Raw genomic sequence first — 14,798 nt, 5'->3', positions numbered from 1 at the left:
CAAGCCCAAGGGGATGGAAAAAAAAAAAAAAAAAAAGAAAAGAAAAAGAAAACACATAATATAAAAAAGAGAAAACACAGTTAGGGAGGAATGGGGTTGCTAAGTGAATCTCTGAAGCTTTTATAAATGATTGCACTAGATATCACAAAACAATAAAAGCAGCCCCAAATAAAGCGGATGCCAATGGCAGTGTACATTTATCAACTCAGTACAGACCAGAGCCTGTGCAGTTGATTTCAACTTATCACTTGCTGGGCAGAACCTGCTCTGCACTCCCTCCCAGTAGCTGCAGCAAGATGCCTGCAAATGCACTTGTGAGGACCACACGCACAATGAGAGTTTCCTCCCCTCTCTGATTTATACTCCTTGATTTGCACCTGCCTGGGCCCCATCTCTCATCAAAGCCCTGCTCCCTCCTCCCCCATCCCTGCTCCCAGGAGCCACCAGAGGGCAGTTGTAAAGGATGAGCTTCTTCTCTCCTTTATCTTTTATATCTTCACATCTTTATCTGGGGCCTCACTGCACAGCCTCTACCCCTGCCCGGCTGTCCGGTCCATCTTCCTTTCCTCATCATCCCCACTCATGCAACTTCCAACGTTCTCCTGGTTACATCTCCTGCTTTTGCTTGCCCTCCATCCACTTCCATTTTCCTCTGAGGAGCTACTTCTCTCCCTCTCCCAATCCACACAGACCTGACCCCAACCCTGGCTCCAAAGGCAGACACACTCCACCCTTGGGGACACAGAGATAGTCAAGGATGAGCAAACAACCCAAGTTGTTATAAATATAGCCAAGACAGGACAATGATCATTACCCCTGGGATTTTGCTGTACCTACTAAGAAAGTAGCACTCTTTCTGCTGGGGTTGCTAAGTTAGTAGGAAGAAGTAAGCATGAAGCTGCTGGGTATATCCTTGCCACTACTTGAAGAGAGCTTACCTGAGACATGGAGAAAAACACTCCCTAAGCACCTGGATCCAGACACACCTGAAGAACACCCTAGATATTTCCATTATATGAGCCAACAAATTATCAGTTTTTGGTATTGTTTTTGCTTAAATCAGTTTGAGTGGAGATTCCATCCCTTGCAACGGACAGAGTTCTGATTTGTACAAGGTTCAGGGAAAGGTACATAACTGGGGTCGGAGAAGCAGTTCTATGGGTGTTTGTTTGTATATATAAACAAAACTCACCTACATTCAAAAACTACTATACACCTTTTAGGTATGTAAGCTCAGTGAAGACAAAAATGCAAGGTAGAATCAGGGAAGGGGAAAGACAGGTGTTTTTGTCTGACTGAAAAAATGATAAAACACCTGACCTAGGATGGCTATAGCAAAGGGCAGCTGCTAGGTTACCATGGTGAAGAGGAAAGGGTGGGCTTTCAGGACCCAGGGGACTCACCCTCATCAGTGATGGTGCCGCTGCTGGAGCCCCCGCTGCTCTTGGACTGCCGGTGGGATGAGGAGGAGGACACGGAGGACTCGGCTGCCTGCGCTTTGGGAGAAGGTGAAGGCGTGAGCGTGGGGGAGGTGCTTTTGGAGGTAGTGGAAGTTCCAGACAGAGGCCTTTTGCTCGTCTCCAGTTTCTGCTGAAAAGAATAAGACAAATACAATTTTTTTTGTGTGTGTGTGGTACGCGGGCCTCTCACTGTTGTGGCCTCTCCCGTTGCGGAGCACAGGCTCCGGACGCGCAGGCTCAGCGGCCATGGCTCACGGGCCCAGCCACTCCGCGGCATGTGGGATCTTCCCGGACCGGGGCACGAACCCGTGTCCCCTGCATCGGCAGGCGGACTTTCAACCACTGTGCCACCAGGGAAGCCTGACAAATACAATTTTGAGCCCAAATCAATTGAGTCCTTTGCCCACTGGGAGGGAAAACAACTCTTTCATACCAGGACTGGTGAGATTTGGGGTTTCTGCATTTACTCTTGACCTGTGACTGAAATTTTAGAATCCAAGCTATAAGCCCTCTTTATCTGTCTCTGTATGTCTGTAGATTAGAAAGGCCTTTATCCTTCATTGTGTAAATGTGTAATATTTTCTTATTTCCAGAGGTTATTAATAAATTTGATTATAAAGTCAAAAAAAATAAAAAAGAATAAGACAAATACATAAGCCATCACCTGGAGGGTAGACATGATTCAAACAGACACCCACAACAGGGAACACGTGGGACATTTGACTCAACAAGATATCTAACCAGGACTATGACAGCTACTTAAGAAAACATGCAAAGCAGAAACAGTATTATCAAAACAGTTACAGGAAAATCCTCCCCTGGAGCAGAGAGGCAGGGAATGGGATGGAAAAAGTGGCACATAAGGAGCCAGAAAACCCGGGTCCCAGTCTTGCCCCTACAGCTGCAATATTGTGTCCTTGGCTGAGTCCCCTAACCTCTCAGTTAACCAGCTCTAAAATGGAAGTGTGGCTCATTACAAACGAAGGCCCATTCTGCTCTTCATGTTTCTTCATTTAAACCAGTCACTTCTAACCTTTCACCACAGAACACTTATTAATTGGCCTTTGTGTGTGTTGCACACAAAAAGCCCTTCTTATTTTGAAATACTTCATTTTATTGAAGTACAGTTGATTTGCAATGTTGTGCTAGTTTTGGGTGTACAACATAGTGATTTGGGTAGGGTTTTTTTTGCAGTTTACATTCCATTATAGGTTATTACAAGATATTGGGTATAATTCCTGGGCCTGTACAGTAAATCCTTGTTGCTTATCTATTTTATGTATAGTAGTTTGTATCTGTTAATCCCATACTCCTAGTTGGTCCCTCCCTGCCCCCCTTTGGTAATCATAAATTTGTTTTCTCTGTTTGTGAGTACTCTTAGACTTACAATTATGGAAACTAAGAAATTAACACTGGGACAGTATCAGCTAAACTACAGACGGTACTCAAATACCACTGGTTGTTACACTGATTCTTACTCTGGTCCAGGATCCATGCTGCGTTGACTTGTTAGGTCTCCTTAGTCTCCTCCAATCTGTGAAAACTCCTTGGTCTTGCCATGTCTTTCATGACCTCGACACTTTTGAAGAGTCCTGGTCAGGTATTTGTAGACAGTCCCTCAATTTGGGTATGTCTTATTTTTTCATAATTAGATTTACTTATGGATTCTGAGGTTGATGACCCCTGAGGTGATGTGCCATTCTCAGTGCATCACACCAGGAGATACAAAGTATCAGTACCTTATCACTGATGCTAGCCTTGATGACTTAGTTAAGGTGTTGTCTGTCAGGTTTCTCCATTGTGAAGTTACTATTTTTCCCTTTATAACCAATAAATATTTGGGGAGACGTTTTGAGCTAAATATTTTGTTTTTTCTTAAAAGTTTTGCCTGCTAATTTTAACATTCTTTGGTGCATCTTCTCTGGAGCAATTACTACTGTGATGTTCTAATGGTGTTTTGCTATTTCCCTTATTCCTTCCACATTTATTACTTGGAATTCTTCTGTACAGAAGACTTGTTCCTTCTCCCCCGATTTATTTATTCAGTTATTTATTCATATCAGCATAGGCTTGTGGATATTTATTCTCTGGGTTATAATCCAATACTACTGTTATGCCCTGGTCCCTTTTATTGGAGGGTGCTATTTAGAAACCAAAATCTGGATAGTAGGTTGCTCATGGCTACTGGGATAGCACTGCTTCTAGGTCCTCTCAGTGAACAGAGCAAGGAAATATATGAAGTCTACTAACCCATGCATACACACATAGCTCTACAATAAGTATATTCCTATGTCTATCAATCTGTGTATATATGTATATTTATGCATACATTCATACTGATTCATACTGATACCTCTGACTCCAATCCAATACTCACAGGATTAGTTCTAGCATTTCCCCTTTGACTCAATCTCTGACAGTTAAAAACTGGGCTCATTATCTATAATATATTTACTTATTTGTTCAACCCTAGTATATATATAAAGTGTATATGTACACAAAAGGTATATATATGTAAAGTAGCTTCACAACTGCTACACCATAACGCCTGCAAGAAAAAAAAAACCCTCAGATGAATTGGGAGATTGGAATTAACATATATACACTAATACGTATAAAACAGATAACTAATGAAAAACTGCCGTATAGCACAGGGAACTCTACTTCACTTTGCTGTACAGTAGAAACTAACACAACATTGTAAAACAACTATACCCCAATTAAAAAAAAATCAACTAGAGTACAACGCTTTTGTACAGTTCTTTTTGTCTTTACTTTACTCTCACAATATCCATTTACATGTTTTCTCCCACCTCCTACAGTGCAGTTATGTCATTCACTTGTAATACAACTACATCTGTTGTCATAGTCTGCATACATCCTTAGGTCCTGGTTGATTTTTTAAAAATTTGCATACAGTAAAAATAACTGTTGTGTACAATTCTACAGGTATTGATAAATACGTAGAGTTGTGTATTCCACCAACAGAGTACCATATGGAACAGTTCCATCATCCCCCACATTCCCTTGTGCTGTCTCTTTCTAGTCAACCCCTCCCCCCATCCCAACCCATGGAAATAACTGATCTGTTTTCCATCCTTACAGTTTTGCCTTTTGTATACTGTCATATAAATGGAATGAAACGATATGTACACTTTTTTGTCTGATGCAGCATGATGCCTCTAAGATTCATTTAAGTTACTGCATGTGTCAGTAGCGTGTTCTTTTACATTGCTGAGTAGTATTCCATTGCATGGATGTGACCACAGTTAGTTTACATGTTCACCTGTTATGACATGTTTCTAGTTTGGGGTATTTATGAAAAAACTGCTGTAAACATTCACAAACTGATTTTTGTATAAACAGAAGTTTAAAAAAATTCATTTGGGTAAATATCTAGGAGTGAGAGAGCCAGGTCACATGCTATATATATGTTTAGTTTTATAAGAAACTGACCAACTTTTTCAAGGCGGCTGTATCATTTTTGCATTCCCACCAGCAATGAATGGGAATTCCAGCACTTGTAACTTAATTTTTTTTTAATTTTAGGCAGTCTAATAATAGGTGTAGAGTGCTGTCTCATTGTGGTTTTAAGTAGCATTCCCTAAATAATGATGTTGAACATCTTTTCATATGTTTACGTGCCATCTGCATATTTTCTTTCATGATACTTTTCAGATACTTTGCCCATTTTTAAATTTATTGGTTGTTTTCTCATTGTTGAGTTTTGAGAGTTCTTTATTCTGGATACAAGACCTTTATCAGATACATGATTCGCAAATATATTGTCTAGTCTGTGGCTTGTCTTTTCATTCTCTTAATGCTGTCTCTTACAGACAAAAGATATGAATTTTCATAAAGTCGAATTTAACATATTTTTCTTTTATGGATCATGCTTTTGGTACTATATCTTAAACTTACTTGCCAAATCCAAAGTCACACAGACTTTCCCCTAGAAATTTTATAGTTTTTCATTTTGTATTTCAGTCTATGATCCATTTTGAGTTAATCTCTGAATTAGCTGTGAGAAATATGTGAAGGTTCATTTTCCTGCATATTTAATTGTTCCAGCACTATTTGTTGAAAAGACTACCCTTTCTTTGTTGAATTGCCTTCGCACCTTTGTAAAAAAAAAAAAAAATTCAGTTGATTATTCTTTGGCCTCTCTATTCTGTTCCATTGACCTGTGTGTCTGTCCTTCCCTAATACTGTACTGTAGTTTTATAGTAAGTCTTGAAACTAGGTATTATGATTCTCTTTTTCATAATTCTTTTGCCTATTATAGTTTATTTGCATCTAAATATAAATTTAAGAATCACTTTCTAGATCTCTACAAAAAGAGCTAGCTGGGATTTTAATTGGGATTACATTGAATCTATAGATCAAATTACAAAAAAATTGATATCTATTTATTTAAGCTTATTTGATTTATCAGTGTCTTGTGGTTTTCAACTTATAGATTCTGTGTATACTTTATTAGATTTATACTTAAGTATTTCATTCTCATAATACATTTTCATATAATTTTATTTTCATATAACACATTTCAAATGTATTGTAAATGATATTTCAAGTTTCATATTTTAAAAGTCTAACTGTTCTAATTCTAATTCTTCATTGCTAGTGTGTAAAAATACATTGGGACTTTTGTATATTGACCTCGTATCCTGAGACCCTGCTGAACTCACTTCTTAGTCCTAGGAGCTTTTGTGTAGATTTTTTTGAGTTTTCTAAGCAGACAATCATATCATCTAAAAATAGAGATAGTTTTCTTTCTTCCTTTCCAATCTGTGTACCTTTTATTTGTTTCTTACCTTATTATACTAGCTATAGTTTTTGGTACAAAGTTGAGAGACAACATCCTTATTCCTGATCTTAGGCAAAAGCACTCAGTCTTTCACCATTAAGTATGATGCTAAGTACAGGTATCTTACATGAGGTCCAGGAATTTCTTTTCAATTCTTAATTTGCTAAAAGTTGTGATCGTGAATGGAGTTTGAATTTTGCCAAGTGCTTTTTCTGCATTTTATTCTTTAGTCTGTTAATATGGTGAATTACTCTGACAAAGTGTTCTTTTGGGGGTGTTTATCCTATTTAGTGTTCTCTTAACTTCCTGCACCTATGGTTTGGCATCCGTCATTAATTTGGGGAGAAATTCTTGGTCATTAAAAAATACATATATATTCCTCTGCACCACCATTCTCTCTTTCTTCAGGGGTTCCAATTACTTGTATGTGAGAGTATTTGATATTATCTCACAGCTTTTGGGTGCTCTGCTTTTTTCTTTTGCTTTACCTTCTTTTTTACTTTGTGTTTCAGTTTGGGTAATTTCTATTGCCCTATCTTCAGGTTCACTGATTCTTTCCTTGGCTGTGTCAGGTCTACTGAGGAGCCCATCAGAGGCATTTCTAATCTCTGTTACAGGTTTTCTATTTCTAGCATTTCCATTTGATTCTTTCTTATAGTTTCCATTTCTCTGCTGAAATTGTTACTCATAGGATCTTGCATGCTGTTCAAATTTTCCACTAGAGCCTTTAACATATTAATTTTAGTTCTTTTAAATTTCCTGTCACATAATTCCAACACCTGTTTCACATCTACATCAGATTCTGATGACTGCCTTACTTCTTGGGAGTGTGGTGTTTCTTGCCTTTTTGTACGTCTTGTAATTTATGCTAAAAATTGGACATCTCATTTAGAATAGTAGAGACCAGGACAAATATTTTCCTGCCTGGAAATGGGTACACCTTTCCTTCTGCTAGGCCTTTAATGCTCCTTCGAGCTAACTACAACCCAGAGTGGAAAAAGAAGTCCCTTTCTTACGTTTTAAAAGACTTTGTCAATAAGCTGCCTATATTATTAAGGAATTCTTCCTTCTGCTTTTTCTATAAAGACAGACATTCCATAATAAAGCTTCTGGTTAAGCAGAAGGTAATTGGTATATCCCTAAGAAATAGATCTATCCCAGCCAAGAGCAAAGAAACACAATACTCTAGGCCTTGTGTGCAGCATTATTGGGGAGGGAGCAGATAAATATAAAATTTGGGATGCTCTGAAATATTTGAACCATTCCTCTCATCCGCAGTGTGGCAGATTGATCATGTAATGGCATCATCTCCACCCCTCCCTGGATCAATACCCTTTGCTATGTAACTCTGTGTGGTCTCCTGCACAGAGGGTGTGATGACTTGGTTACTTGATTGGTTTTCAACTTATGCCTTTGACTGGTGCCATTAGAACATACCCAAGCTTGCTGTGGGCATACATGGCCCTGTTTTTTTGGTCACCCCAGCCAAAAGCCAAACATCTAAGTGACCCCCTCAGACCAGAAGAACTGCCTAACTAAGTCAAGACTAAACTGCCCAGCCACAGATTTGCAAGCAAAAGAAATGCCTTCTGTTTTTTGTTTTTGTTTTTGTTTTTTTTTATGCTTTCTGTTTTAAACCACTGTGCTTTCGGGAGGGAATAGAAATTCCCAGTGGGCCTTTGGGCTTCCTGAGATCTGGGAAGTGTTGAAGCATACTCTGATCCCATTCCCCCCAGTTCTGTGTCTCCTAAGGCACACTTCATGTGAGAAGCCATGCCTTACAAATATCCCGCCATCACAGTGGTGCTTGTTTTAAGCAAAGTACGAAACCCAGGTTTAGGAGGCTCATATTTTGAATACTAATTTCTAATTCTTCCTAAAGGAGTCTTTGAAAAGCACTTCATGTCTCCATTTTGCTGCTGGAGCCTTTGACAGAAAGCCCACTCCTATGTCCTTTGGTTTAGGGCAGTGGTTTCTAAGAACTTGGGCTGGGCTGGCTGCAACACTCTCTGGGGAGAAAAACAGATGCCCCTAACCCTACCCTAAGAGTTTCATTCAGTTATGCTGTGTGGAACCCAGTAATCTGAATTTTTAAATAGCTCCCCAGGATTACAGCATATTCTTATGTTAAGAATATCAGGTGATCATTAAACTGAATCGTTTCCCCAGTCTTCTGTTTCCTGAATGCATCTTTAGACACAATTTCCTTTCATCAGAACACACTTGTATATAGATTAAATGAGAGGTGCATCCAAGTGAGGTAATAGTTAATATAATTTATAACTTAGATGCCTACCTATTTCCAACACCAATTAAAAGAAGCTAACAATATATAACACATCTAATAAGACCATCAAAATAGAAACAGAAAATTTTAGACAACAGAGAAGAGGAAAACTATATCAAAATTCTAGAGTAGCAGATTTACCTTAATGAGTAGCTGAGTCTCCTACCAGCAAAGGCAAAAAGTGAAATATGCTAATTATAGAATTCTTACTATCTGATGAAATAAAATGTATCGAAGTATCTGATGAAATAAAATGTATCGAAGTATCAGTAGAGACATTTTTTCCGTAGAGCTGAATTCTAAAAGGAACTTAATTACATAAATCCTATTACACAAGTAATTTTTAACATAATAGAAAATATGCTAATGTATAGAGAGAAATTTTTTCTGGAGTTATATTGTAAAGAAACTAATTATACAGGTCCAACTGCGTAAGGGACTTTGAATAACAAAAAGAGTTGTATAACCAACAGTGGTTGGGCAGAAAATAAAGACTATTTCTCATACATCCATTAAGACATCAATCTCTGGAGGCACTTCTGGGCAAAGGTCCAAGGGTGAGGCCTTCAGACGATCTAAATTTTCTCAGGGAAAAAGTTTAAGACATCTAGAAAATAAGATGAAGAGTGCGGTTGTGCCTGGACTTGGGGTCCTCTCAGAGGAGGAAATGGGCTATACTGCCCCACTGCAGGGGCACCTGGAGAGCCATCTGGTAAAGGAGCCAGTTCATGCTCATGACTAGGTACCCACACTCTGGGGGCTCACTCCATTAATCAGCCTCGGAGGAGGGACTCAGGAGGTGGAGGGGGAAGATTCTGAAGACACTGGAAGACCTCCCCTCCCAGAGGCATGTGGGGTTTTCCACGCATTGCAAATCCCACAGTTTGCTACCAATGTGGTGACTGCTCTGGGGCTGCACTAATGGAGGAAAGGTGCCAGAGCAGGGAGGTGAGGCCCTGGCTCTGTCCTGCCCACCAACCTTCCTTTAGCTCCTTTCCTACACCACACTCTCATCTCCGGCGCTCTGCACGTGCCGTCCCCTCACCCTGGGACAGTCTCCCCCTTGCCCCACCCTTGCCCCTTTCATCTGGCACTTCATCCTTCAGAGCCCTGTCTAGATGTCACTGACGCCCTCAAGCCTCGGCAGAAACCCAGCCGTGCCCCACAGCATCCTCCCCTCTCCATGACAGACCCTACCACACCAGTGTGAGACGGCTGTGTCTGTAGTGACACCCTGAGAACGGTCACCAAACCCCTGGTTCACTGCTGGATCCTCACTGCTGGAAGTGCCAGGCACAGAGCAGATGCTCCAAAGATGTGGACAGTGGATGCATAAGGAAGGAGTACAAATACTACTGCTACGACTGTCAACAGTAAGAGCTGACACTTATACAGGCATACCAGGTACCAGCCCCATTCTAAATGCTAAAGTGTGAGGCTGCGATTAGAACCCAGGCAGTTGCTCCTGAACCCACACTCTGAACCCTTTTGCTCTAAATCAGTGAACAAAAGCATGTGCCATGTGAGGCTGGATGACCAGTGCAGGGCTGGAGAACTTAGTGCTCACCCCGGCACCGCACCACACCTCGGCACCCCTCCCACCTGGAGGTATCCTGGAGATTGGGCGAGAGGTGAACACACGTGTGCAGGAGACCAAGGGCACAGGGTATGATCTCGGTAACCACCCTTCTCAGAAAGCCCAGGTGCGGCCAGATGGGAGGTTTAGTCCTATCCCACGACAGTGGCACCGCCTGTGCTCCCCAGCCGTGGACCATGCTAGAACAGGACCTGTGAGCATCAGAGGAGCAGACAGAAACAAGCACCTTGCCACCAGGAACACTGCCGCCTGCAGAGGAGACCAGGAGCTCAGACGGGCTGGAGCTAGGCGCTGGCCCAACAGGACTTGACCGATGGCTGGGCTTCTGCTCAGATAATCCGGCTGCTTTTTTCCTCTGGGCAGCGATCTGGGACAGAACACTGTCTATGCTGCCACCTGAGGAAACAGGAATAGGAATGACTGCCTGGGTCCAGAGCACTGCAGTGCGGGTGGTGGACATCAGGTGCCGACCTGGCTGAGCCAGAGCCCCGTTTCCCAGATCCCCACCCCTGGCTCTGGGTCAGGGCTAACCACAGGAGGACTGTGCATGACAACTGGCAGGTGGACGGCCATCAAGGCTCCAGTTTGTCCTCGCTTTCCCCCGAGCCACGGCCAGTTCAGTCAGCCACCAGTGGGCACAGACAGCACGCCCTGCCCTGGGTTCTCCCAGCAGCCCCGCTGCAGCGCCTGCCAGCAGCTCCACATGCCGCCACGCCAGGGCTCCTCTGCCATCATCCAGCCCCCGCTTCTGGATCTCTACGCCCCCAGCTACCCCCACAGTTGAGTCAATAACTTTCTCACTCCATAATACTCAGGGGGTTAGCTTCCCTGACTGAATCCTGACTGCCAAGTTCCCTCTCCCTGTTTCCCCAAACCTACCAGCAACCTTGAATTATTAGGAAGGAAAAGGGGAAAGTGATAATATCCAGAGTGCGGGAGGGCACTGGAGGGAGAACACTGATATCTGACATTTATAGAGCACTTACTAGGTCTGGAGGGCAAAGTGTAAAGCTTCAAAGACAGGCACACCCACTGCCCCCGTCACCCTGATTCAAAGGCACTTACATTAAGCAAATCGCTAAGCAAGCAGGCAAGCGCAGAGCTATGGAGCCATTACTTAGAGTGGGATCTCCAAGAGCAAAAATCGAGAACAGCCTTGGTGTTCAACAAGAGGGAACTGGTGAATTCAAACTGACACCTCATGTAAGTGGAGGGCTGTCTGGTTATTTAGAAGATGCTGTAGCTACACGTGTATTGGCATAAAGAGGTGTTTACAACATGGTAATGGGTACAAAGAGGAAAAAGGTTACAGAGCAGACTATACTGGGAAGTCAGCCTGCTTGCGTGCAGGTCCTGGCTCTGCTACTTCACAGCTGTGTGGCCCTGGGCGAGTTATTTAACTCCCCTGAGCCCCAGTTCCCTCCTCTGTAAAGTGGAGAGGACACCTCACAGGTTGTTGGAGGACTGAAGGAGATAATCTATTTAAAGGGCACTGTGCCTGGCACACACTAAGTGCTTAATAAATTATTATTATGCTTTCAAAAATATGCATTAAAGTACTTTGCGAAGATATACACCAAAATGTTAACAATGATCCCTAGTGGGTGAGATTATACTTTTTTTTTTTTTCTTTATCTGGTTTTCAAGCTTTTCCATAAGAAGCATGCATTCCTTATGTAATGGCATAAAGCAGGGTGCCTTCCTGCAAAGCTGGCTTTGGTTAATCCTGGATCCCCTGGGGGAGGACCAGAAAATATCCTGTAACCAGCCTCATTACCTATTCCCATATTCTGGTGTTTTGTTTTGTTTTTTATAGTATTTACTATCATCATATTTTTAAAAAATTATTTGTTTATACCAGAATACAACTTCCTACAGAACTTTGAATTTTTTATTGCTAAATGCTCTATCGCCTAGACATTGCCTCACATCTAATAAGTGGTCAACAATATTTGCTGAAAGAATATGGTAAACAAATGTAAGGATGTGAAAAAAATTAAAATTAAAGAAAAAGAAAGTATGCTAATAAGCCCCAAATAACTGTGGGGCAATTTGCTTTGAGTCTTAATTGTCTCTGGGCAAATCTCCTGTGTGTCTCTGGGCAAATCTGTCACCCACTCTGAGCTTCAGTTTCCTCATCTGTTCATGGAAGGGTCAGGATGAGAAGATATCTAAGGTTTAATCTTCAAGGATTTTAAATACCGCAAAAATACCATGTATTTCTCTTAGTTTCTTGTAAAATTTTCCAAGAAAATAAAGCATTATAGATTATTTCTTCCCCTCCCCTGCCCTAAGAAAATGCATAGAAGAAACTATGAATTGTGAATTCACTGAAAAATCCTTTAGGCACATCAACGAGAAAGACAGGTTGTATGCAGTGGTCTCTAGGACTGTCCCCAGTTCACACCCTCAACCCCAAGGGATCTTCCCACCTCCCCGGAGTGGCCTGCTTGGGTACCCACCTGAGCGGCTGTGCAGCTCCCCACCGTGCCTGCTCATGCCTCCTACCCCACTGGAGCCACCAGAAGAATGAGGTGAGTGGTTGAAGTTTCCAGAATTGGCAGGAGAGGCTGGGCTTCTGGAGAGAGACGGAAATTTAACTGGCCTGACGGGAGTCTGCAAGAACAAGGTGGATATCACAGTTAGGGTTTGCTGTTCATTCCTGCCGATGCACAGGTCACAGTGGTGAGGGACCTGGAGTTCAGCTGGCCCACCCCAGCCGGTGCTTGCATCCACTGGCACGTCCTTGCCCACCGGTGCTCATCCTGCTAGGAGTCCCCCAAGGGATGGCAGTTCACATCTATCTGCTGACAACTTGACCGACCATTAACTCAGGCTGAGCACCTGTGACATCGTTTCCTACAGGTCACCCACCTGCTCCCATGTGGTGGACTAATGTAAACCCACTCTGTCCATTTTTGAGTACCTCCAGCCACCAGGCCCTTGGTCTCCAACTAGTGATTTGGTATTACGACAGTCCAGGCAGGCAGCAGCAAGCAGTGGGGGTCAGACAGAGACGGGGGCCCTGAGGTTCTCCAATCAGTCGACACAAAGCGGCAGGGTCAGGTCCTAAATCCCTATCCTCGGTTTGCCCATTTACTGTACCTACATTATTTACAGTCTACACATATGGAGATCAGCTCCCACAATGGGACGGACTACCTCAGTATATCACAGAGACACACTGAGGGCCACCAAGTCAGAAACCACTGTGGTCAAAAGGAGACAAGTCACACTTTCTGGTTGCAAGAAAACACTAGTAGCACACATAGTTGCCTCCCAGTGTTGAGCTTGGTCCTGGACCTGTGCAATGTAGTATGGAACTTAATTAGAGGCCAAGAACCTGATTTCTGGTCCCAGCATCCCCGTCCCAACTTGGCTGGGTGACCTTCAGCAACTGACTTCCCTTCTCTGGGCTGTTTCCTCATCTACTAAAGGGAAGGGTGGATTAGATCAGGTCTTCAACCTGTGTTCCAGGGAGAGGGGCTCCCATTTTCACTCCATTCACTCTAACATTTTAATCTACTTACATATTAAGTTCTTTGGTAGGGTTTCATTAGACAAAAGAATATCACTCATTTAAAAGAAAATAAAAAGCTTCAGCCCCCCTGGATTAGTGGGTCTCAGGTCCCTTCTGCATGCAACACATCACAATGTCAGTGAGTGGTGACGTGTAAAGCATGTCAGCTGGACAACTTACGGTGTCTGTGCTCCCGCCGCCCACAGGTTGCCCCCTGCTGGCTCTCTGGGGCCGCACAGTCTTCATGGGGTCTGCCTTCCCGTTGTGACATGTCCGGGACCGATCCGAGCTCCACAGCTCAAAGCTGGAAGGGGGTAAGAAAGGGGGGATGACTGCCTTCAGCTTGTCGCTTGGGAGTCTGGTGAAGGGGGCTCCATTCCGAAGCTGAAAAAGACAGGCTGTGGGTTAGGCAAGCTCCAAGAGGGCTCCCGGCTCTGCGAGGAAGGTTCCAGGTTTCCCCTGCTTCTCAGAGAACGGCAGCACTACCTACCCCTCCACCCAAGCCAGAAACCCACATGATGTCCTCAGCTCTCTTCCCAGCAACCAAGCGATTCCCACAGCTGCTCTGCTCCAACTCCCAGGTTCTCTTGTATCTGTCCACAGCAGAAACACACAACAGGGGCGGGGAGTATGGAGAGTCGTGGGGTAGCCAAGAGGTGATACGTGTGCTGTGATGGGGCAGCACAGGGGAGGGGCCACCTCTCCCTGCAGGTAGAGAGGGCATCTTGTGGGTGCGGGGGCACTTGAGCTGAGCCCAAAGGACAACAGAGAGGTTTGGGGAAAGGGCACTGCAGACGGAGGGAAGAGAATGTGGAAAGGCCTGGAGGCAAGAGGAGCAAGACCAGTGCACAGAATTGCAAGGACACTGGTGTGACCAGAGCTGGGGGTTTCAGGAGGAGGGGATGAGGGTACTGGAAGGCCCAGGCTGGCTCTCTGTGAACCCAGCCAACCCTCCCATCCCCCATCCCACCACTTCCTTCCTACTCCAGCCACACCTCCCACTGCTGACATTTTTAACTGCAATTTAAGTTTTGAAAATGTGATTTGGGGTCAGTATAAAATCCACACAATGACTGGCAGATTGTCAAGGAAAAGCTTTCACACAGTCCAAGCTAACTTTAATTAAG

General features: G+C 43.4%; 1 protein-coding gene across 5 annotated transcripts in view; it reads right to left on the bottom strand.

Moving 5' to 3' along the window:
* Positions 1-14,798, bottom strand: part of ANKS6 (ankyrin repeat and sterile alpha motif domain containing 6) — a 57,178-nt gene that overhangs the window by 20,004 nt on the left and 22,376 nt on the right. For 4 of the 5 annotated variants that reach the window (XM_024734455.1, XM_024734453.1, XM_024734452.1 and 1 more), the window contains exons 9-12: positions 13,852-14,055; positions 12,614-12,767; positions 10,378-10,547; positions 1,404-1,590 (exon numbers count right to left, since the gene is read on the bottom strand). In XM_024734455.1, the coding sequence (XP_024590223.1) occupies positions 1,404-1,590; positions 10,378-10,547; positions 12,614-12,767; positions 13,852-14,055 (715 nt within the window). The remainder of the gene's footprint in view (positions 1-1,403; positions 1,591-10,377; positions 10,548-12,613; positions 12,768-13,851; positions 14,056-14,798) is intronic. The other variant, XM_024734454.1, reaches the window with a different exon arrangement.

The sequence above is a fragment of the Neophocaena asiaeorientalis genome, unplaced genomic scaffold (assembly GCF_003031525.2).
Source record: "Neophocaena asiaeorientalis asiaeorientalis breed wild unplaced genomic scaffold, Neophocaena_asiaeorientalis_V1.1 scaffold192, whole genome shotgun sequence".
NCBI lineage: Eukaryota > Metazoa > Chordata > Mammalia > Artiodactyla > Phocoenidae > Neophocaena > Neophocaena asiaeorientalis.
Note: the sequence above shows the minus strand (reverse complement) of the source record. Positions and strands in the feature narration are given on the sequence as shown.